At 40.1% G+C, this 26,424-nt stretch overlaps 1 protein-coding gene across 3 annotated transcripts in view; it reads left to right on the top strand.

Moving 5' to 3' along the window:
- GRID1 (glutamate ionotropic receptor delta type subunit 1) overlaps window positions 1-26,424 on the top strand; it is a 1,874,363-nt gene that overhangs the window by 1,166,817 nt on the left and 681,122 nt on the right. For all 3 annotated transcript variants that reach the window (XM_075348983.1, XM_075348986.1, XM_075348985.1), the window contains exon 5: window positions 24,936-24,989. In XM_075348983.1, coding sequence (XP_075205098.1) covers window positions 24,936-24,989 — 54 coding nt within the window. The remainder of the gene's footprint in view (window positions 1-24,935; window positions 24,990-26,424) is intronic.

Raw genomic sequence — 26,424 nt, 5'->3', positions numbered from 1 at the left:
TGTCTGTGGAGGTCGAAAAAAGAATCATACTACGGTCTGTCTGTTGCAGCAGCATACCTCACTGGGAAAGATCAGACTGAGATGGACGAGAGTCCTACATGCTCTTTGCATATCCCATTTGATGATTGCAATTCAATATATTTTCAATTGCATACACTGCACTATGCCTAAATTAGCAATACACTGTCCTCCCTCCCTATTTTAACTTATAGGAGAAGTTCCATTCGCCAAGCATTTTTATAAACTTAAAACCCCATGGAACTCTCACTTATTGCATAAGTCTATCATTATATGTAGCATTTAGTCTAGTTCCAGTCTACACCTGCAGAGAATTTTTTCCTAGACTGTACCTACTCCTTCTCAGATTGTTCCTACTATTCTACGTGCAATGTTTAAGAACTTTAACTACGCTTGCTTTGACCCTCTCTTGCTCCTTCAGCCATTGGATTCCAGCCATACTCCACTAGTATCATTACAGGATACTCAAGCCTTCACCATGTTATCCACTGAGGGGGTAAAATTGGAGGTTCATGTAACCAAAATAAACTGTTTGCTTGCCAAAATCTATGCAGACAGTCAAAAACTAAAGATAAACACATGGCATTTGAACATCAGACATCCCATAACATTAAAATTTTTAGACAAGCTACAAGATCTACAGAATATTGTACAAGACCTTAGCGATAAGGTTGCACAGCAGTCAGAGTAGATCCTTCAATTAAAATATCAACAAACAGCTCTGACCTATCCATTGATATAGTCATTAAGACCTTTCTTGTTTGGTGGAGACCTTGACGCATACCCTAGATTCATCATCCAGTGAAGAATATATTTCCCTGTACACCCTGCTCACTTCCCTACTTACAGATTAAAAGAAAATGTGTAAAATCTTTAGCCCGAGAAAACCCCCTTACTGAAACTTATGATGCTTTACATGATGATCTGGAGGCCTTCTAAGCAACCATGAACCAAGTGGTTGATGACCCCAATTGTTGTTCAATAGCTGAGACTACACCAATGGCTCTGTGTCTTCGAATGTGCTCTATTACTAGCATGCCTTGGAATTCAGATGGTGGGTAATTGACACCTAGTGGAATACTGGCACAAAATTATCTTTTTTAAGAATGCTTTCTCCAGCATACTTAATGATGAGTCATCAAGGGCTGATGCTCTTACACATTTTGATGACTTTATCCACCATTGAATTTAAATCAACACCTGGTTATCAGAGAGATAGATAGGCTATAGAAGTCCAGTGCAACCTGTTACCATAGATAATTCACCTCAAGTATTATTTGACCAAAGATTTTGACTTTCAGAAATTATCAAATTCCACAATACTACATACAGTACATGTCATGATATTAATTAGATACAAGTAAAAAATTCCTAAAAGTATCTTTCACCTAATAGATATCAATTTAATGTCAATCATAATTTCAACTTCCGTAATATTGTGCAGTTTTACTGTACATTACAGTTCCCTTAATAATTTTTTGGGACCTATTCCATTAGTTTCAAGGTTGAGTAGCTTTGCTGATGGGACCCTTAAGACGCATTCAATTGGCGTTTTAATAAAAATCTATTGTGTCAAAATTGTGTTTAATAATGCTACCACTTGACCTTTTTGTGCTAATTGAAGTATTTCCTCATTTAAGATAATACAGACTGTAACGTAATTGCTTGGAAAAAGTGCTGTGAGTTGTAATAAGGTAATGTACTGTTAAGTCTCTAAAACTAAATCAATTAATAAAGGTATAGCTACAGAAAACTCAATCTGATGTGTGTATCTGATTTGTACCGTAAGTCTGCTCTGTATTAGATAAATGTACAAAAGATAAATGTTCTAAGCTTTTTAATTATTTATGGTGATGAAAGGATTGTACGGACAAGCTCTTTTTGTTAGAATAATTCCATGATTATACACTAAGCATTGGACATTAAGCTGCTGGGAACCCCAACAATTTGCTATAAAATGTTATAAAATGTTTGGAAATTTGACAGCAAGAATACAATTTCCTTGTAGTTACAAAAAAGCATTAGACAGTGTTGAAAATAATAAGCTGTACTTTTAATATCAGGTCAATACTCAGTATTTAAATCAATAACGGGAACTCTCAGTCAACTTGAAAATCCATTACAGGGTGTTAAAAAATTCTTAGCTGGTATTTTTGTATCCAAATAACCATTGTTACCCATTTCAACCTAGTGCAATTTTTTTGTTTTTGTGTCTATTATTTTCCTTACTTTTCTTTCCAAGAGCCTTAATTTTTTTAGTCAGCATAACCATATGAGGACTTGGTTTTTGAAGAATGAGTTGTAACTGTGATTACACCATACATTTTACCATTCCATGTAATTGAAAACTGGAAAAAAAAATTTCAACAGCAGGGAAATTGTACAAAATCCCTACATTTTGGGGAGGGTTTATTTCTATGCTGTTCAACTGTGCAGCAAAAATGATCTGGTAACATGATTCACCAGGTCACTGCAATTACAGAGATAGCAGAGTTGTCTTTCAATTTTTTAAGGCTTGTAATGTTTTCATTTTTACTTTAATGGAGCTGTGTGATGGCTTGTTTTTATTGTGGAAAGCGCACATTTTTATTAATTTTATGGGAGTTAAATAAGACATCTTCTCATTAAAAGTTTTGTGCTGTTTCACTGACCAGAATTGAAAATTTCAATTCTGATGTTTTAATATTTTTTATCATCACTGTTGCTGTTTGGGTAAATTAATATTTTGATATGAAGAGGAGTAAATTTAAGCCTACCATAGCCATGTGATCCAAACCACCTAGGGGGCACGAATGAAGAAAAGATGCAGTCCACCCCTGCAGAAGTCAGTCTAAATAAGAGTAAGTGGTAATCCAGCACCCATAGTCCAGTCTTCGGTGAAAATTAAGACATCCTTTATTCACAAAACATGCTAAAAACATACATGTTTAAAATCAGAACTGCCTTACGCGTTTCAGGTCATAGAGTAAGGGTCTCTATAACATGAATCGCGTAAGGCAGGTCTGATTTAAAACGTATATTTTTAACATGTTTTGTTAATAAAGGATGTCTTAATTTTCAGTTAAGACTGGACTACGAGTGCTGGATTACCACGTACTCTTATTTAGACAAATATTTTGATATATTAGACTTTTATGTATTAAGCAATATGAAATATGGTTTTTTTTTTTCAATTTCAAGTCAGTTTACTTGAAATATTCATATTTTTTAATTTTCAAAAACATTATTTTAACATATTTTTAATCACAATCCAATTACTGATACAATAGATTGCAATTCCAGTATTATACACCGTGTTCTGATTAAAATTTTTCAAACCAAATGAAGCTACAGAAATCAATTCAATATTAAAAATTAGTCATTTTTATTTTAAATATTGTTATAAAATTATGTAGATATAAAATTTCCAATAGAGTTCCACTCAATAATATAACCAAGGACAGAGATATCAGTCAAAATCAGGTAAAAATAAATATATTATATATATATATATATATATATATATATATATACATACACAGTCATATGAAAAAGTTTGGGCACCCCTATTAATGTTCACCTTTTTTCTTTATAACAATTTGGGTTTTTGCGACAGCTATTTCAGTTTCATATATCTAATAACTGATGGACTGAGTAATATTTCTGGATTGAAATGAGGTTTATTGTACTAACAGAAAATGTGCAATCCGCATTTAAACAAAATTTGACCGGTGCAACAGTATGGGCACCTCAACATAAAAGTGACATTAATATTTTGTAGATCCTCCTTTTGCAAAAATAACAGCCTCTAGTCGCTTCCTGTAGCTTTTAATGAGTTCCTAGATCCTGGATGAAGGTATATTTGACCATTCCTGTTTATAAAACAATTCCAGTTCAGTTAAGTTTGATGGTCGCCGAGCATGGACAGCACGCTTCAAATCATCCCACAGATTTTCAATGATATTCAGGTCTGGGGACTGGGATAGTCATTCCAGAACATTGTAATTGTTCCTCTGCATGAATGCCTGAGTAGATTTGGAGCGGTGTTTTGGATCATTGTCTTGCTGAAATATCCATCCCCTGCGTAACTTCAACTTCGTCACTGATTCTTGCACATTATTGTCAAGAATCTGCTGATACTGAGTTGAATCCATGCAACCCTCAACTTTAACAAGATTCCCGGTGAGGGCATTGGCCACACAGCCCCAAAGCGTGATGGAACCTTAACTAAATTTTACTGTGGGTAGCAAGTGCTTTTCTTGGAATGCTGTGTTTTTTTGCCTCCATGCATAACGCCTTTTTGTATGACCAAACAACTCAATCTTTGTTTCATCAGTCCACAGGACCTTTTTCCAAAATGTAACTGGCTTGTCCAAATGTGCTTTTGCATACCTCAGGCAACTCTGTTTATGGCATGCTTACCGAAACGGCTTCTTTTGCATCACTCTCCCATACAGCTTCTCCTTGTGCAACGTGCGCTGTATTGTTGACTGATGCACATTGACACCATCTGCAGCAAGATGATGCTGCAGGTCTTTGGAGGTGGTCTGTGGATTGTCCTTGACTGTTCTCACCATTCTTCTTCTCTGCCTTTCTGATATTTTTCTTGGCCTGCCACTTCTGGGCTTAACAAGAACTGTACCTGTGTTCTTCCATTTCCTTACTATCTTCCTCAGAGTGGAAACTGACAGTTTAAATCTCTGAGACAATTTTTTGTATCTTTCCCCTGAACAACTATGTTGAATAATCTTTGTTTTCAGATCATTTGAGAGTTGTTTTGAGGAGCTCATGATGCCACTCTTCATAGGAGAGTCAAATAGGAGAACAACTTGCAAGTGGCCACCTTAAATACCTTTTCTCATGATTGGATACACATCCCTATGAAGTTCAAAGCTCAATGAGGTTGCAAAACCAATTTAGTGGTTTAGTAAGTCAATAAAAAGTAGTTAGGAGTGTTCAAATCAAGAAATTGATAAGGGTGCCCATACTTTTGCACCGGTCAAATTTTGTTTAAATTCGGATTGCACATTTTCTGTTAGTACAATAAACCTCATTTCAATCCCTAAATATTACTCAGTCCATCAGTTATTAGATATATGAAACTGAAATAGCTGTTGCAAAAACCCAAATTGTTATAAAGAAAAAAGGTTAACATTAATAGGGGTGCCCAAACTTTTTCATATGACTGTATATATATATATATATATATATATATATATAAAACAGTGACCTATTGTTACTGGCACAGTAACAGATATATACCTTATGGCCAAATTCTCAGTAAATACATGGATCAAGAATTAGTAATATAAATATGTAACTATAAAATTAAACATAAATATAAATACACATAGCCATGATTATCTATATAAAGTGTTCTGTGCTATTTAAATATATTCACCAATATTGTATAAAACATATATAGTAGGGAATAATCAATATTATTAAGAGCATTTTAAAATAAAACAACCATGCTAATTCATCCTAATACCGCTATCTTGTATACTGCCAAAAAGTGCCTAGTGCTGTGCCTGGATCACTGATAGTTATAAACCAATTACTAAGTTTGTAAGGTGTGCATAGTATATGTTGCTCCCTGTTTAAGGTGACAAAACCGGCCTTTATCACCAAACAAACATAGGAGACATAAAAAACATAGAAGACTGCACAGTATTTACATTAAATGACTCACTCCACGTCCCGTCACCCTAATTCCAGTATTGTAGTATAGAATAAAAATTATGGCTTTCTATGAAGGCCAGTCACAGGCTAGTCTTCACAAGAGAACTGAAGTTGAAGGGATTAGGGATCCTTCAGCAAGCCTTCGAGTGACTGACTGACATTGCAATGGAAACCAATTGGCACTCCTATCATGTTACAGAGGGCTGGTGGGGACATGCAATGCCACAACGCTTGGTCTGCATGATTTAAATGCCACTATCAGAGATTGACAGCAGAGCTTAAGGGATCACAGTAGCAGGTGGAGCTCAGCTCCATTCTCTGCTGTGAGATGCAGATACTGGCAGTATGACACCAGCCAGTATCTGTTAGGGTACCTTCACACTTAGCGATGCAGCAGCGATCCGACCAGCGATCTGACCTGGTCAGGATCGCTGCTGCATCGCTACATGGTCGCTGGTGAGCTGTCAAACAGGCAGATCTCACCAGCGACCAGTGAACAGCCCCCAGCCAGCAGCGACGTGCAAGCGACGCTGCGCTTGCACGGAGCCGCCGTCTGGAAGCTGCGAAGACTGGTAACTAAGGTAAACATCGGGTATGGTTACCCGATGTTTACATTAGTTACCAGTGTGAGCAGGGAGCAGGGAGCCGCGCACATTGAGCGCTGGCTCCTTGCTCTCCTAGCTACAGTACACATCGGGTTAATTAACCCGATGTGTAATGCAGCTACATGTGCAGAGAGCAGGGAGCTGCGCACACTGCTTAGCACTGGCTCCTTGCTCTCCTAGCTGCTGTACACATCGGGTTAATTAACCCGATGTGTACAGCAGCTACATGTGCAGAGAGCCGGAGCCGGCAGCACAGGCAGCGTGAGAGCTGCAGAGGCTGGTAACTAAGGTAAATATCGGGTAACCACCTTGGTTACCCGATGTTTATCTTGGATACAGCTTACCTCAGCTGTCAGACGCCGGCTCCTGCTCCCTGCTCGCTTCATTTGTCGCTCTCTTGCTGTCACACACAGCGATCTGTGTGTCACAGCAGGAGAGCGGCTTTGAAGAAAACGAACCAGGGCTGTGTGTAACGAGCAGCGATCTCGCAGCAGGGGCCAGATCGCTGCTCAGTGTCACACACAGCGAGATCGCTAATGAGGTCACTGCTGCGTCACAAAAAGCGTGACTCAGCAGCGATCTCGGCAGTGAGCTCGCTGTGTGTGAAGCACCCCTTAGAAATGAAGCAGGCTCAACTCCTGTACCTGCATCAAAACCAAAGACAGAGAATTAGATGTACCAATACAGTCAAAGTCTGTTAGTGATTAACCTTGATATTGATTCACTTATTTTACACTTGTTTTGTAAATAAACACTTGCTTAAATGTTTTGAATCAGTGCTGATTCTGCATTGCATATGAGCAAAGCCATCCATAATAGACAATATTAAAAACAAAACATTAAGTTTTAAATCTAAGAAAACAAATAAATGTGTAGATCAAATCTGAATATGCTTTAAATGTGTTGTTTTAATTTATTCCAAAGTTCTTAGTGAATTGTGTCCTTTATGCCCTCAGAACAGACTCATTTTGCTTGGGTGCCATTTTTGTTCAAATGATAAGCCATCTGCTCAATAGCTCTTCAAGTAATAAATTATTAAGGTTATTACCTCAGAGCGAATGTAAGGAAAATTGATATAATTAGCGTGTTTGTTATCATAAAAAAATTCTCCTCTTTGATACTTCCTCAAGAGAGATTAAATACTTAGCATGGGATTAAAATTGTCAGAAGTAAAGAATGCCTATTGAAAGCTAAACTTTTATACAATGTGATAAGGACTATATATAATTTGCACTGCTAAAATAGCATCAAAAACGCTGATAGTCATAGGAAAATATTAATTTACCAAGTGAAAAAGATGACTATTTTTGTATCAAAATATTAATGACTAAATATTTTAATTGATGAGTGCTAACTATTTATGTATAATTATTTTAAGCTGTAACACAGGGTATTTTTAAGTTACATAATATCTTTTGGGAATAAATTAGAATTAATATTATATTTAACTATCCTCTGTTTCTATGTTTTTGAGATTGAAGAGGCAAGAAATGGTAAAGACTAGAATGTGTGGTTTGAGGGATATGGTAAAATCAAAGGTTACAATTAAGCATCAGTCTAGAGAGAATAAGGTAAGCATTAGTGATGAGCGAGCATGCTTGTTACTACTCGGTACTCGCACGAGTATCACTGTACTCGGGCTGCTCGGCGGGGACCGAGTAATCTCGCGATACTCGTGCTGTACTCGTGGTCTTCATCCCTGCATGTTGGCGCTCTTTTGAGAGCCAGCCCTCATGCAGGGATTGGCTGGCAGACCACTGCAATGCCACAGCCCTGTTAGTTGTGGAATTGCAGTGATTGGCCGGCCCGCACAGCGTGACCGAGCCTTTATACCGGCGGGCGCGCTGTGCTCTGCTCACAGCCATCCAGACAGTCAGTGCAGGGAGAGTGTTGCTGCTTCAGGGAAAGGTTTGCGGCCCTTTATAGCTATTTCCGTAGCAGGGCTGCAAACAGTGTGACCAGAAGTCCTTCTCAGGACTATTCTAGTTGTATACAGGCAGGCAGGGTATAGCCAGGTCGGAGTACAGTAGCAGAGTCCTTCTCAGGACTATTGTTGCTATATACAGGCAGGGTATAGCCAGGTCGGAATACAGGCTAGTGACCAGAAGAGTCCTTGTCAGGACTATTGTAGCAGTATACAGGCAGGCAGGCAGGCAGGGTATATAGCCATTCCTAGTGGTGACCGTATACCAGCCTTCATCATATCTGGGGCTGGTGTACACAGTCTAAAACAGTCCAGATAGTGTCAGACTTCTCAGTAATTTTTGCTCCTAAAAACCTGTTAGGTTCTTAGTGCGTCCGTGCTTGCATTTAAAAACCGCACGTGTGTGCCTGTCGGTGGCAGCGTACAGGTGCACTTGTGTGCGTTTTTAACAAACTATTATATAACATACAAGTGTAGTGTATAATACACGTCAGTCAGCAGTGGCTGATAGTGTCAGACTTCTCAGTAATTTTTGCTCCTAAAAACCTGTTAGGTTCTTAGTGCGTCCGTGCTTGCATTTAAAAACCGCACGTGTGTGCCTGTCGGTGGCAGCGTACAGGTGCACTTGTGTGCGTTTTTAACAAACTATTATATAACGCACAAGTGTAGTGTATAATACACGTCAGTCAGCAGTGGCTGATAGTGTCAGACTTCTCAGTAATTTTTGCTCCTAAAAACCTGTTAGGTTCTTAGTGCGTCCGTGCTTGCATTTAAAAACCGCACGTGTGTGCCTGTCGGTGGCAGCGTACAGGTGCACTTGTGTGCGTTTTTCACAAACTATTATATAACGCACAAGTGTAGTGTATAATACACGTCAGTCAGCAGTGGCTGATAGTGTCAGACTTCTCAGTAATTTTTGCTCCTAAAAACCTGTTAGGTTCTTAGTGCGTCCGTGCTTGCATTTAAAAACCGCACGTGTGTGCCTGTCGGTGGCAGCGTACAGGTGCACTTGTGTGCGTTTTTCATACACTATTATATAACGCACAAGTGTAGTGAATAATACACGTCAGTCAGCATTGGCTGATAGTGTCAGACTTCTCAGTAATTTTTGCTCCTAAAAACCTGTTAGGTTCTTAGTGCGTCCGTGCTTGCATTTAAAAACCGCACGTGTGTGCCTGTCGGTGGCAGCGTACAGGTGCACTTGTGTGCGTTTTTCACAAACTATTATATAACGCACAAGTGTAGTGTATAATACACGTCAGTCAGCATTTTTTGCTCCTAAAAACCTGTTAGGTTCTTAGTGCGTCCGTGCTTGCATTTAAAAACCGCACGTGTGTGCCTGTCGGTGGCAGCATACAGGTGCACGATTTGCACAAACTTGGATATAACGCACAAGTCTAGTGAATACACGTCAGCACAGCATTGCAAAATGCGCAAGGGCGTTGGCAAGGAACAAGGAAGTGGACGTGATGGTGGTGCAGGCAGAGGCCGAGGTCGTGGGCAAGCTCTAATTTCGCCACAACAAAGGGCCACATCTAGTCGCTCGCACGTCCTGTCCCAAATTCTTGGGGACCGCAGCAGTACACCGCTCTTGAACCAAGACCAGTGTCAACAGGTTGTTAGTTGGATAGCGGATAATGCTTCCAGTCAGATTGGCACCACCACAAACACTCTGTCTTCCACACGGTCAAGTGTCAGTAGCCGTGATACTGCACCGCACATTTCAGAACCTGATCCTCCTTCCTACCACAAGGCTGAGTACACATCCTCGGACATTAATGATCCCACACTTGGACACTCGGAAGAGCTGTTCACGTTTCAATTCGCACATTCTGGCCTCTCGCCAGCTCATGTTGAAGTGGGTCATGAGGAGATCGTATGTACAGATGCCCAAATATTTGAGCAGCCACGTTCTCACGAAGTTGGCAACGTGTCTCAACAAGGGGTGGACGATGATGAGACACAATTGTCAGGAAGTCAGGAGGAGGAGCAGGGTGCGGAAGAGGAAGACGACGTGGTGGATGATCCAGTAACTGACCCAACCTGGCAGGAGGATATGCAGAGCGAGGACAGCAGTGCACAGGGGGAGGGAGGCGTAGCATCCCAACAGGCAGTAAGAAGCAGGGTGGTGGCTCCAGGCAGAAGTCAGGCAACCGTTCCCCGGAACAACAACACGACACAAGGTGCCTGTACAAATGTTAGGTCTTCCCGAGTCTGGCAGTTTTTTAAGTTGGCTCCAGATGATTCTAAAAAGGCCATTTGCAACACCTGCCATGCCAGCATCAGCAGGGGTACCAAAACTAGCAGCCTGACCACCACCAGCATGATCAGGCACATGTCAGCCAAGCACCCGACTTTGTGGGAAGTACAACAGAGTCGAGGAGCAGTGCTTGCTGATGTCACTGCTACGTCTTCGCTGGTTGTGCATGCGAGCCAATCCCCTGTCCATGCTGCCTGCAAACAAGCCTTCTCCGGTCCTGCACCTGCAGTTGCCTACGCAGAAATAACACATCATCAAGCACGTCCTTGTCCCAGCGCAGTGTTCAGTTATCCATTCAGCAAACCTTTGAACGCAGGCGCAAATACACTGCCAACGCCCCACATGCCAGAGTTCTAAATGCTAACATTTCGCGACTGCTTGCACTGGAAATGTTGCCGTTTAGGCTGGTGGAGACAGAAGCATTCCGTGACCTGATGGCGGCAGCTGTCCCACGTTACTCGGTCCCCAGCCGCCACTATTTCTCCCGGTGTGCCGTCCCCGCGTTGCATAACCACGTGTCACAAAACATCACACGTGCCCTGAACAACGCTGTTTCACCCAAAGTCCACCTAACCACAGACACGTGGACAAGTGCTTGTGGGCAAGGCCGCTACATCTCGTTGACGGCACACTGGGTTAATATTGTGGAAGCTGGGACCCAGTCTGAGCGAGGGACGGAACACGTCCTTCCCACACCAAGGTTTGCAGGCCCTACCTCAGTCAGGGTTTCACCCACACTCTACAGCTCCGGAATGTCATGCTCTTCAGCCTCCTCCTCCTCCTGCGCATCCTCATCCACTTTACCCTCCACACCAGTCCCAAGCTGGAAGCACTGCAGCACTGCCTCGGCGAAGCGGCAACAGGCTGTGCTGAAGCTAATCTGCATAGGTGACAAACCCCACAATGCAGAAGAGGTGTGGACAGCTCTGAAACAGCAGGCAGATCACTGGCTCACACCTCTGAACCTAAAGCCAGGAAAGGTCGTGTGTGACAATGGCCGGAACCTGGTGGCGGCTTTGAGGCGAGGCCAGCTGACACATGTTCCATGCGTGGCCCATGTGCTCAACCTCGTGGTTCAGCGGTTTCTAAAGTCATACCCAGAGCTGTCTGATCTGCTGGTAAAAGTTCGCCGCCTGTCTGCACATTTTCGAAAGTCACCTACTGCTTCAGCCGGCCTTGCCGGCTTTCAGCGCCATTTGCATCTTCCGGCTCACAGACTGGTGTGTGATGTCCCCACGCGTTGGAATTCAACTCTGCACATGTTGGTCAGGATATGTGAGCAGAAGAGGGCAGTTGTTGAGTACCTGCATCACCTAAGCCGTCGGGAAATGGGTCAAACTGCACACATAACACCTGAGGAGTGGAGATGGATGTCCGACCTATGTACCATCCTCCAAAACTTTGAGGACTCCACCAAGATGGTGAGTGGTGATGACGCCATTATTAGCGTCACCATACCGCTACTCTGCCTTCTAAAACGGTCTCTGCTCAAAAACAAACATGATGCATTGCAGGCAGAGCGCGATGAGTTGCAGCAAGAAACAGTAGTGGGTGTGGGTGATAACACACAGCACAGCCTCGTCTCATCACAACGTGCAGTGGAGGACTATGACGAGGAGGAGGATGAAGACATGGAGCAACTCTCCGGCCAAATTGAGGATATGACATGCACACCAGTCATATCCTCGGTTCAGCGTGGCTGGCAAGAGGACAGGGTAGATGAGGAGGAGGAGGAGGAGGACAGCATGTTCAGTCATCGTGTTGGTCAGGCTACTGAAGTCCTAGCTGTTAAGAGTCTGGCGCACATGGCTGACTTTATGGTAAGCTGCCTGTCTCGTGACCCTCGCGTTAAGAACATCTTGGCCGACAATCATTACTGGTTGGTAACACTGTTAGACCCACACTACAAGGAGAACTTTATGTCTCTTATTCCCGAGGCGGAGAGGTCAACCAAAATGCAGCAGTTCCGGAAGGCCATAGTCACGGAAGTAGGCAAAGCATTCCCCTCACAAAATGCTAGCGGCATAGGTCAGGAATCAGTGGACAACCAAGGCGTACAGCCGAGAGAGGCACAAGTCCAATCCGCCAGAGGTAGGGGAACAGTCTTTAAGATGTGGGACAGTTTTCTCAGCCCCTCACGTACCACAGCCCCTGAGGTGCGGGGTAGTGCCACAAGAAATCCTAAGTTTGCCCAGATGCTCAAGGAGTACCTTGCAGATCGAACAACTGTACTCCGACATTCCTCTGTGCCTTACAATTATTGGGTATCCAAGGTGGACACGTGGCATGAATTGGCTCTCTACGCCTTGGAAGTCCTGGCCTGCCCTGCCGCTAGCGTTTTGTCAGAGCGTGTTTTTAGTGCTGCAGGTGGAATCATTACAGATAAACGCACCCGCCTGTCAACTGAAAATGCTGACAGGCTGACTCTGATCAAGATGAACAAGGGTTGGATTGGGCCAGACTTCACCACACCACCAGCAAATGAGAGCAAAATTTAAAGTTTGTAACGGGAATTTGCCATGTACCTCCACTCACCCATGGGTACACACTTCTGGACTTTGGATAATCGCTGGACTGCTCCTCCTTCTCCTCATGCGCCACCATGATGACCGTTACAATAGTTAGGCCTTTGTTTCAGGTATACCCCCAGTGGTAAATTTTTTCGCCCATTCTTTGCAGAATGGACATTACAACGACAGGAGACCCGCTCCTTTGCAATGGGAACAATGTTTTGAGGCCCTCATGCACGTCTCTATCCAGGGACAACGTGGAGCCTCACAATTTTTGGCTGCCCTGCCTAAGGGCTATACTATAATACACTCACTTCCTGACAATGGACACTTAATGTTTTGAGGCCCTCATGCACGTCTCTATACAGGGACAACGTGGAGCCTCACAATTTTTGGCTGCCCTGCCTAAGGGCTATACTATAATACACCCACTTCCTGACAATGGACACTTAATGTTTTGAGGCCCTCATGCACGTCTCTATCCAGGGACAACGTGGAGCCTCCCAATTTTTGGCTGCCCTGCCTAAGGGCTATACTATAATAGACCCACTTCCTTACAATGGGCACTTAATGTTTTGAGGCCCTCATGCACGTCTCTATCCAGGGACAACGTGGAGCCTCACAATTTTTGGCTGCCCTGCCTAAGGGCTATACTATAATACACCCACTTCCTGACAATGGACACTTAATGTTTTGAGGCCCTCATGCACGTCTCTATCCAGGGACAACGTGGAGCCTCACAATTTTTGGCTGCCCTGCCTAAGGGCTATACTACAATAGACCCACTTCCTTACAATGGGCACTTCAGGTTTACAGGCCCTCATGCACGTCTCTATCCAGGGACAACGTGGAGCCTCCCAATTTTTGGCTGCCCTGCCTAAGGGCTATACTATAATATACCCACTTCCTGACAATGGACACTTAATGTTTTGAGGCCCTCATGCACGTCTCTATCCAGGGACAACGTGGAGCCTCACAATTTTTGGCTGCCCTGCCTAAGGGCTATACTACAATAGACCCACTTCCTTACAATGGGCACTTCAGGTTTACAGGCCCTCATGCACGTCTCTATCCAGGGACAACGTGGAGCCTCACAATGTTTGGCTGCCCTGCCTAAGGGCTATACTATAATACACCCACTTCCTGACAATGGACACTTAATGTTTTGAGGCCCTCATGCACGTCTCTATCCAGGGACAACGTGGAGCCTCACAATTTTTGGCTGCCCTGCCTAAGGGCTATACTACAATAGACCCACTTCCTTACAATGGGCACTTCAGGTTTACAGGCCCTCATGCACGTCTCTATCCAGGGACAACGTGGAGCCTCACAATTTTTGGCTGCCCTGCCTAAGGACTATACTACAATAGACCCACTTCCTTACAATGGGCACTTCAGGTTTACAGGCCCTCATGCACGTCTGTATGCAGGGGCATTGGTGAACCTCACAATTTTGGACTGCCCTGGCAAAGGAAAATACTACAAAGACTCACTTCCTGAAAATGGGCACATTAGACTCAGAGGCCTTTATGTACGTCTCTTCTCAGGGACATCGGAGTGCCACACAATGTTTTACGTAAAATCTTTCATGTATTAATCTCAAAAAGTAACATACATTAGCTCTATCTCACTATTGGGTATGTGCCCTTAACATTTCCGCCATGAAAATTCATTTTGGTGTCATTTTTGAAGGTTTTCTGGTGAGTCCGTAAAAATGGCGTAAAACGCGGTCAAAATTGTTCACAGCTGTGACTTTTGAGTGATAAATGCTTCAAGGGATCTTCCCCATGCTGTTGCCATGTCATTTGAGCACTCTTCTGAGACTTTTGTGCCATTTTTAGGGTTTCTACATGCTGCCGGGGGTCATTTCACAAAAATACTCGGGTCTCCCATAGGATAACATTGGGCTCGGTGCTCGGGCCGAGTACACGAGTATCTTGGGATGCTCGGCCCGAGCCTCGAGCACCCGAGCTTTTTAGTACTCGCTCATCACTAGTAAGCATGGATATGTTAATAGTAATTGTTAAATCTAATGGAGAGTGTGGCGCTCTTTGCCTGGTCACCTCAGATAATAACTACATGTATATTTCCATTGGTGTGACATATATTGTTAGCCTTAATGAGAATTTGATTATCTCTGCTACTCACTACAAGACACACGTTTGCATATACTCCCTTACTGGGGTTATTCTCTTGAGCTAAAACCAACCCTTGAGAGAGAGCCCTAGAAGGAGAAAGGGGAGGAGCTTATTTCTAAGGTAAAATTCAGTCAGTTAGGGAGAGGAGGGGTCCTTTCCTGAGGTGATTTCTAAAACCTCTAGAGGGCCAGCTACACTTGTCAGGTTATCAGTCCCTAGGTCATCCGTGCCTTCAAGGTTGGTGACAAAACTTAAGCCCCCGTCACATTTAGCGACTTACCAGCGAACCCAAAAACGATGCGACCTGATAAGGAACACTGGTAACTTGCTGGGAGGTCGCTGGTGAGATGTCACACAGTCAGACCTTACCAATGACTCAGTAATGATACAGGTCACAGTAGAGACCTGTGTAACGATATCTGCTGTCATTGGGACCCTGTCACACAGTGTCAAATATAGTGATGCGTCCTGCCCAGCAAGACATCGTCTTTGAAGAAAATGGTCCAGGACATTCAGCAATGACCGGCGACCTCACAGCAGGGGCCAGGTCATTGCTGGATGTCACATATAATGAGATCGCTAGCGAGATTGCTGTTGCGTCACCAAAACTGTGACTCAGCAGCGATGTCGCTAGCGATGTCGCTTAGTGAAATGTGACCTTTAGAGACTGCAGCCTATTTACAAGGGGCAATGACATTTCTAGGACCACAGTGACACATGTGAGCCTGGAAGCTTCTAGAAAAATAGAGAGTGTTCCTTCAGGATTCCATTCGCCTGCTTGCCAGAAGGAATAATCAGTCCAAATTGTTCTTGTTTTGGGAATCCCAGGTTACCAAGATACCTACTCCCAGGTAGGGAAATAGTGGCAGAGGAAAAGTAAAGCATCACTATACAGCAAAGGAACCAACTCTCATCAGGGCAGAAAATAAGCCAATCATTGTATGCTGTGTTATCACCCTGCAGAGCTTCAGTAAAAGGTAAAAGCTCTCTGTCCTGTCTCTGGCTGAATTATTCCCTGCTGCGTTATCCTTACCTCAACACATCCCCCAGGAAAAAAACCCTAGTTGAGGGGCAAAAGGACAACCGTCTGGCACTGCGCATCACCACAGAACTCCTGGGGCCCACCAGCAGTGCCTGGACATACCAAATCCCAACTGACATCACAAACTCTTTATTTATTTTATTTTATTTCTCCCCTTTTTAAATTTTATTTTTACTCCCCATTACAAAAGCCTGTCGCTCACACCCGGTACAGCCACCTCACTGCTTGTAGCCACCACCATGACAACAGAAGTCTATCAGGGTGGCACAGGAGCATTGAGCTGACTAGCAAATCAGTGTTATTCTGATTTAGTTTTGTATACCAAGAGGAGAAGTATATAGCTGAGACTTTCAAAGTAGAGAAGAGTGTGATGATTCTTGTGCACTGCTGCTGATAAAGGTTAATCCAGGTGGTAAGCATACAAAACTAACAATTAATTCCAACATGTTGTGAAGTAAAACCTACTTCTTCCTGAGGTATAACCTGGGGCACTTGTCTCTGCTTTACTTGTTATGTCCTCTTTAATATTCTCCATTTGTTGTGAGTACAGTGCCTAGAGCAGCAGCCATGCTTGGATTATACATCACTCTTCATGTAGTTATGCCATGCACAATCTGGTCAGGTGTGCAATCAACCTTCCAACTCACCCTCACCTGTTGCCCACAGTGTTACACAAGCAGCACCTCTTGTTTTTTTTTTCTCTATAGCTGATACTTTTAAATTCTAAAGCAAAAAGCTTATATCTTGGCCATAGAAGAAGATTGGAGCATCATTATCTTATCAGCTGTGCTGAACAGCATAAGATTCTATGAGTTGTCCAAGACTGAAGGTGAACATAGTGATTAGTAGATGTCTCAGGACAATAAGTGAAAGTTGGTAAAAGGTGATGTATTTATGGAAAACACTAAAAGTATGGTTGATCCCAATAGGAATCCTATTAAATATGTGCTCACCACAAGTGAGCAAATATTTAACATAAAGTCATGGCAGTGGGGATTCGATGAAGAGGTGGGACTTCCGCTGTCATAATATTTTGTGAAATATGTAACTTCCTGGGATGAACACAAATATAAACGTGTTTGGTTTGGAACCAAATGAGCTGCTCTTTTTGATTAGCAGAGCCAAATGATCAAACTCACCAAACTGAGCATGGCTCCCCATAACTAGCTAGGGGTGTATTTTGAATGTCTACCTCTCTGACGCTGCCTGCTTTATGAACAGCCAGAATCATAGCGGCGGAAAAAGTACATGTCCAGTAAGACAAAATGCATGTGACTGAACGGGAAATTTTTGATAAAATGTTAAAAGCTCATATCTTGGAAACGACAAGGTTTATTACAAAATGGCCAAAAAAGTTAATCAACTCTTCAGCCTATATCTCAGTAAATAGGGAGTTTAACATGCAAAATGTCATGAAAGGTTTTCTTTAAACTCATAAGGATGCAGCAAATTTATTTTGTGCATTTGTTTGTGCATTTTCAATTTGTCCTCTATTTTTTTCAAATAGCCATAACTTTTTTAATTTTTGCACCAAAAAAGACATTTGATTGCTTGTTTTAAAGAAGGAAAATAGCAAATAATATCCAAGTATCAAGAAATGGTGAAAAAAATTAGTTCAGCCATATTTTTTTGGGGGGATTCATTTTCAAGGGTAAGTGTGAAATAAAAATTAACTGGAAACATAATTCTGCAGGGCAGAAGAGTCAGAAGATTTACAGAGATACCAAATATGTATCCAGTTGTGTTTGTTTGTTATTTATTTATTTTTTAAAACATTGTGAACTTCATTAACAGAAAAGAAAAGATTTGTGTTGCCATACTACAAGATCCCTGACATTTTTATATTAACAGCAATTGAACGATGGAGAATAATGAGAGTGATGAGATCTTGTCCCTTCAAAATTCTCCATACTCAGCCACAGAATCACTTTCACCTGGCTATACTCCATAAATGCAACATATGTGTGTTTTAGATCGATCATTGTCATGTTGGAAAAGTACACAACTACTAAGGGCAGAGAAAAAGGTATAACTTTCTCTTTTAACATAGAGTAATTAATTCATGATATGAATGAAATGTAGCTGTCATTACTGTGTCCGCAGTTTACGTTTTGTGTTGGAGCGGATTTACTATTATCAAATTGAACATTTTAATCACATAGTAATGATATATATAATCCATAATGGGTGAAACTTAAAAAAGGCATATTTCCATAAAACTGAATGCTCTATTAGGTTCACAGTACATCAAGTTATACATATACTTCTGGTAATACTACACATGAGCATAAGGTAAATAAGGCCAACTATTACATAATGCTAATTCATCAGAGCCATAATCTCTTTTGTGTGACCCACTCACAAATCTCTTTAATGGGATGATGAATGTACTGCATGTAGCGCCTAATACTCATAGAGATTAGCGCTGATTCATTTTGTGGGCACAAATGTTGGTTAAATCATTGTGCAATAGGAACACAGGTGACATTTTTTTCTTAACACCATATGTGAGTGTGAGTGTGAGTGTGTCACAACAAAAGGGATTAGGGCGTTGATGAATTAGCATTATGTAAAGGCTGGCCTTAATTACCTAGTGCTCATTTGTAGTGTTAACATAAGGACTCTATGTATAAATTGAAGTCCTGTGAACCTGATTGAGTATTCTTTTTTAAGGATATAGGCCTGGGTTAGGTGTCACCTGGTATGATTGGATTGCAAGTAATAATAAACCTGTCGTACATTTGATGTATGAACTCTAGGTGTTTAGCCTGTTGATATATTCAGATATAATTTTTGAGACTTGAGGGGTTGTTGTTAAGCTTTGTCTTTTCTTGAGGTAACACAAGGAATTGAATAATTTAAGTGCACTAATATAATATGTTAAATATTTGGATGATTTTATGCTATAATAAAATTTAAGTTTTAGTATCCCTTTCTGAGCTCTATAATTTTGAAGATTTTTATTTACATCAGTAATTCTCCTATTTAGCTTGAAATCACCTTGAGCCTTTCTATTGAAAGTTTCCCAACTTTAGTTCTTGAGAAACCTGTATCCTTGAGTCATGGTTAAATTGAACCTGAGGTCAGATTATTTGAACAAATTAACTTGTACTTGACTTTCTCTGGATTTGCAGTTATTTTTCTGAACTGTTTACTCTAGAGAAAGGAGCGGTCTAGTTTTATTAAGTTCCTTAAGAAAATATCACATTTGTGCTAAATAAACAATGTTCCTACTGAGCAAAGGTTTACTGAAAACTCTGAAAAGAATTATCGTAAAACCAATTTTTAATAATATTTATTAATATTATCTATGAGTAAGACATTTTGGAGTTCAGCCAGCTAAGGGCTTCTGTATGTAATTAATGTGTTCATATACATTTATCTATTTTTTCAGTTTGATACAAAAGTTGTATTAATGAGTGGAAAAAGTGTAGCAAATGCTTTCAAATAGATGCGTCGTTAGTTTATTTTTACTAATGAACAAAGCACAAAGTGAAAAAAGAAATCTAAATCAATATTTAGTGTGACCATCCTTTGTATTCAGAACAGCACTAAAGCATCAATTCTTCTAGAGTTACTTGCACAGACTCTTTGAAGAAACTGCGATTGGAGGTTGATCTACAGATCATTTGTGGATATAGGCTTGTGCAAATCCTTCTGATTCTTTATATTATCCCAGAAAGAATTAATCATGTTCTGTGGGGACTATATTATCATTTCCAGGAGTTTTGTTCTTCTTTACGCTAAAGATAATTGTAATTATCTATATATTTGGGATCACTCTCTTGCAGCAGAATAAACTAGGAGTCAATCAGATGCCTCACTGATTGTTTTGCAAAATGGATAAATATCTGCTGTTTTTTCTCAGGAATGAGAATTTTATTAATTCTGACTAGGGATGAGCGAACCTGAATGGTAAAGTTTGTTGTTCATACTGGACACTGAGTGTCCGGGGCTCAAACTCAAACCCAGACTTTTAGAAAAAAGAAGTATGGGTGCTGTATGTATGCTAATAAAGTTTGTTATAGGCTGCAGTACAGCTAATCAACAAACTTTTCAGCATCAGGAAGATATCTGTACACTGCTGTGAACAAACTAAATAAATTAAAAAAAAAATTACTTGGGGTCCCCTCTATTTTTAATAACCAACGCAACGTAAAAAAAAGGCATCTATGGGATGCAGCCCTTAGCTATCTGCTTCATCTTGGTAGGTTATCAAAAATAGAGGGGACTCCATTACATTTTTTTAAATTATTTATTTAAATAAATTAAAAAAAAGCCTGGGATGCCCGCTATTTTTGATAATCTGCCAAGGTAAAGCAGACAGCTGTGGGCTGGTATTATCATGCTGGGAAGGCTCATGTTTATTTGTCCCTTCCCAGCCTAAAAATAGCAGCTCACAAGTGACTCAGATGTGGTGCATCCTTTAGATGTGCTAATTCTGGCGCTTTTTCCTGACTCTTCCCAATTGCCCTGGTGCGGTGGCAATCAGAGTAATACTTTTTAGGGCTGATGTCAGCTGTGAATTGACAGCTGGTTTCAATCCAGACATTAGTAATGGATAGGCATCTATTAGACACCCCTATAACTGATTTGGCAACTGTAGAGGTAAAAAAACACACACAGAAAAACATAGCCCCTAACCCTTACTATAACCATTTTACAGCCATGTTACAGCACCAAAGTTTGGGTCCTCATTGACTCATTTGGGGTTCATGGTCAAGTTTAGGTCCCGTCTGGGTCCCACATCGAACTTTTAACCCTCCGTCACATACAATATCGGTTCTAACGAGTTCACATACAATGTGACTGTCAGGCACAGGCTAGAAAAATACCTATAATATCTAATGTTTGCAATTTCAGTGCTCTAAAAGTGATCAGTGACCTTCATAGGGATGGAATAACAGAGTCTACACATAATCAGGTGCAAAAAAACCCATTTACTTAATATAAAACTAATAACTCTTAAATACAAACATTTCAAAACTCCCGCCAAATAGTCCCCAGTTCGACTCTGTCAAAAAACTCTACAAAGAAAATTTATGGAAACAAACTTAATTTTAAGGTACCTTAAGTACTATTAAACACATATTCAATCAGAATTAGATCCTGAAGTTTCCCTAGAAAAATTGCACTTGCAGAGCATGTGATGAATAAAAACATAAAATACCAACCTTATTAAGTGTGACGTGTTCACATACAATGAACCTGAGAGATTAGCGCAGTTATATCTGTCCTACTGAAGCTCTGCAATCCAACTGTGGTATGAGGTTTCACAGAGCTGCTAGAGACAGGAGACTACCTGGAGGGAGGGGATTTCCTCACAATCTGGTGAGGAAGGAGAAATGAAAGTAAAAGAGATGTGCCTGTCAGACCTAATTTATGTGAGGGTTAACTAAAGTCTGGATGAACCTGAACTTCAAAGGTTCCATTCATCCATAGTTATGGAGTCTCTTAAATTTTTAAAATGGCCAAGGAAAAAAGACATTGAAAGTAACAAACAATATTTTGATAAACAAGAACTTAATATATAGTTGTCTTTTTATTCATTCATGCATTCATTTTACATTCTTTCTTTAGAATCTATAATTTCTGCCAATTGAGGTTTCTCTTTATTACTACCCAGCAGCATACTTTTACCAGTAATGCTAATGATTCTGTACTAGTACTGATAATACATATGCTCATCACACTTTATAGTAAATAAGGTCATGCTATTGGAAAAAAATCTTTATTTTTCTTCATCTGCTCTTTGCACAATGAGAGTAAGATTTTATTACATCTTGTACTTGCAGTGAAGAGAACTGGATCAGATCATTTGGCACAGAAAGCCATTGACTCTCAGTCACATGCTGCTTCCAAGACAATGCTTTATATAATATATGCACAGTGTTTTGAGACAAATGGGCAGCTACAATAGCATGAATAACAGGAGTATGTTCCTATGCCAAATAGCGGCCAGATTCCAAGTCACTAAGAGTGTTTTTATCATACTGTCATGTTTGAAAAATGTTCAATCATTGAACATTAGTTTAATCATTTTCTTTTGTCAGTCTATGTGGTGGAATTTTATTACGTTAAGCAAAAAAAATGTAATCTAGCTGTACAATAAAAATATTACAATTTACAACAAATAGTGCTAAATGGAGAAATAGATTGTTTTAAGAATTGATTTTCAATCTGTTATTATGAATTTAAGGAAACATATTAATATTCATAGCCATATGTTTCCGTACTGATCTGGTTTAGTGTAAATTACCTAAATGTTTGGTTTTTCAAGACTATAAACAATCATGTTTACTGAAATTGATCGGAAATGCAAAGGATGGCTTAAAGTATTAGGTCATTTAATCAAAGCTTTAATATCAGAATTTTGGTGTAAATGCTTTGAATAGTGACACGTTTTGGCATTTTCATGCCAGCTTCTACCACATCCAATGAAATGAGTGGAGCTTGGGCATGACTAATTTATGAAGAGCCGTGGCGTTCTGTTTCAGTGACTGGCACGGAGGTTTACTCAGTTCATCAGACGCTCCATATTTATGAAGAGGCTGTACAGGGTCAACTGAACTTCATAGCATATTTTATGCAATTCAATTAAATAATGGCCTCATGGCCAGATGGACACAAATCGAAGCCCTACTATGGCTTTGTACAATGAGCCATTCTACACCCATGTGAGGTCTATGATATGTAAAATGTAATTTCCCCTTTCCATAATTGCATTCCTAAAAGCTCTCAACCACAATTTGTCCTCCTCAACTTTTTGAACTTTTTTCTCATAACTTGTTTGAGTATATGAAAAAAAATGTTATGCAACAAAAATATACAGTAAGCATAGTATGACTAAGACAGGAATTTTGCTTTAAAGTTTGAATTAAAAATATGTTCTCTAGAGAAATCGTATCATTTGCAAACAGCCTTCAGCATTCTAGATAAAAATAGCTTACAAAGTCTTCATGTACAACCAACCATGTTGTTCTTTTTATATTGTTTGCTATTTGCACAGAAATGTGCCTTCAGGCAGTTCCTAAGCCAAACTATTCTTATGTGTGCATTGCATTGTTCATTGACCTGTCTTTTGACTTATTTTTGCATGCTGTTCATACCTTATATCTCATCCAGCACAAAGCCATTGGCTGTTTGCTAAGGTTATTTACCTATTAATTGATGTTTTCTTAAACATATCATTCAATATATAGATTTTCTTGCTATTATAATGATAATTATTACTTTGTAGTAGTTATAATAATTGGATAATTTTATGTTATTCCCAACATAAAACTCAACTCATTGGCTGTGTCTGCCATTTCAGGTTTGTGCCATTCAAGTAAATGAATCTTAACTGCAATGCCAAACTAAAGTGGCCCTGTTTCTAGAAAAAAATAATATTTTAACCTATCTTTAGCAAACCAATTATAGAGAAATTAATTTGGAATTCTACAAAAATGTCCTGTCAGTTCTGTGTAATAGAGTGGAGTAATATTTGACTTTACTTTTTGCTATGATTCTTTAAATGGACTATTGCCGCTAAATCAAGGATGTTACCAGCTTATAATATGGCACAACATAATGTTTTGTTGCTCTATCAGTATATCTGTAAATCTGTATCTTTTCTTAAATAAATAAAGTTAATGTAAACATCATGGACACATTAGATGAACAATATTAATAATTAATCTTCTTCTTGTCATTGTCAGAGACAAGCAAATAAATATAGTGACTTTCCATAAATCTACCATTTGACATTACAGCCAGTTTGGCCTTTATGACAGACCAACTGTGACTACTCAGCATCAATAACTAGTCACTGACAATGGGAATTGAGGGATATTTCCTCCCAAACATTTGTGATTTCTTCACAAATATTTGGGAGGAAAGGTGCTTCTTATAATCCAAAATATATGGTAAATTCTCTGTCAGTATTTCTTTTGAGTGTTGAAGGAAACTCAATTTATATTTTAAATTTCTTGGGGAAATTTTAACTCAGGGTCCCAGTACTCTGTAAAGCAGCAGAGCTGGAGTACTAGTAAATGCTTCTACCGTGCTGCCTTAGTAAATAGCAATAATGAAAACTGGCACTTCTTATAATTATGACTACTATAAAAGCAATACTACTATTACTATAAAGTAGTAATAGCTCTCAGAAAATAGGATGAAAAATATATCTGTGACCTGAAAGTTAAGAAATTAATCTTTCTTATGGGGTTAATTTTATTATCTTATTTGCAATTTTTTTAAAAAACAGACAAATATGCAAAGAAAAATAGTTATAAGATAACCATTTACTGAATAGAAAATATACTTAAAAGGAAATAATAATCCGCAGCGCACCTACTGTATATGACAGGCCTGTCAAACAGGGACAATGTACAATATTAAATGTTCTGTGCCATGTATTGTATTTAAAGTACAGAAGTGGGTGTCAAAAGACGTGGTTTATACGCTAGATTAGGAAATATGATTGACATTACAAAAATATGTATTCAAGACAATATGCTATGATTTGTAGCCCACTGTTTAATTGCACCTCGTTGCTATGTTTGCAGTAGTAAAAATTAATTATCTCAGTGTGCCCAAGAAACAAGAGTAACCATTCAAACCATTACAAGTAATGTCTAGAGACAAAATAAACAGTCACAAGTTTATAATTCTTAGTGAAATCTGCAATCAGATCACATTTTAAAATGTTTACACTGGTAAATTCAGGAGGAATATTGAAAATATGAAGAATGATGTATTCACATTAATGTGCCCATTTTTCTTTTATCTTTTAGGCCGTGGAAACAAATCTTGCTTCTAAGGACAGCCACTGGGTTTATGTTAATGAGGTAAGAAAATACTTACAATATTACGACCTAGGAACGAGTGACAACTTTTTGCAAGCCAATAGTGCCTCTGTGCAAAGCTGATAAAAAGGATAATTAGGAGACAGGGAGAGCTGCATAAACACAACTGTAAGTTGCAAATGCCAGAATGACTTTTAAAATATAGTTTTATTCTAGCACCTATTTAAGCTTTGAAGTGCTATGATCCCTGTAAAAAATGCTCACTAACCCTCTTTTCTTGTGTTTTATTGATAGTTGTATGGGCTCCTGATAGCACATTATAACAATCAATCAAGAAAAATGGGGGGTAGCGCTTAGTACAGAGTCTAGTGAGCCCTTTAGTTCTGGGGTATAAACCCAGAAGACTTGAGGAAACACAAATAACGGACTATAGCTGCCACTTAGTAGTTCACTACGCAAAGTTTTTTTTAGAGTGCAACTACTATTGCGGGTCTTTTTTTATAAATAATATATTTTCATTTCCAGCCACAGTTATGTGCAAAGTAATACCGTGTTTTTCCAAAAAATAAGACATTGTCTTATACTTTTTTTTTGCCCCCCAAAAAAGCACTAGGGTTTATTGTTGGAGCAGGTCTTATTCTTGGAGAAACATGGTTGGGGGTAAGTTTACCAACCAAAAAAGCAGCACCCTTCACTTCCCAAGAGACTCACTTACCAGACCCGGACTTCTGTGTGGCTCCCAGGTTCTCCTGTGATCTCTGCTGGGTGCTCCCCACAAGTATGCTGGATGTGGTGAGTGTGTGTGTGATCTGATGTGTATGTGATCTGATGTTAGTGTGTGGGATCTGATTGTGTGTGTAATCTGATTGTGTGTGGGATCAGATGTTTGGGTGTGGGATCCGATGTTTGTTTGTGAAATCCGATGTTTGTGTATGTGATCTGATTGTGTATGTGATCCGATGTTTGGGTGTGTGTGAGATTGGTTGTGTGTGGGCATGCGATCACTGCAGGTCCTCTGCTCGGTGTCTGGGGAGTGTGATTACGTAGGGTGTCCGCTGTCTATAATGAAGTGTCCTGCAGTATTCTTAAACTTTTTTAGCTGCATGGACACTTCACTATTGAACCGCGACTAGGGCTTATTTTTGAGGGAGGGCTTATATTTAAGAGTTACTCCGAAAAAGCTGAAATCCCTGCTAGGGCTTATTTTTGGGGGAGGGCTTATTTTTGAGAAAACACGGTCGCATTCTAACATCACTAATCTGTTTAATCACTGTTTTTGGCAGAAAAGATCATGTAACATGGGAAAAAATTCATGACTAGGTGTAGGAGAGTAATGAGCAACCAACAGGATCAACAGTCATGACATGCACGCTGCCAATTGGTTGTAATGGACTCATTTAATGAAAGAGCAATGTTCTAATTAGTAGCAGTGCAGAGTTTAATTAGCAAAGTCATTCATTCTGTATAGAAACAGGTG

This window comes from Anomaloglossus baeobatrachus, chromosome 5, assembly GCF_048569485.1.
Source record: "Anomaloglossus baeobatrachus isolate aAnoBae1 chromosome 5, aAnoBae1.hap1, whole genome shotgun sequence".
NCBI lineage: Eukaryota > Metazoa > Chordata > Amphibia > Anura > Aromobatidae > Anomaloglossus > Anomaloglossus baeobatrachus.
Note: the sequence above shows the minus strand (reverse complement) of the source record. Positions and strands in the feature narration are given on the sequence as shown.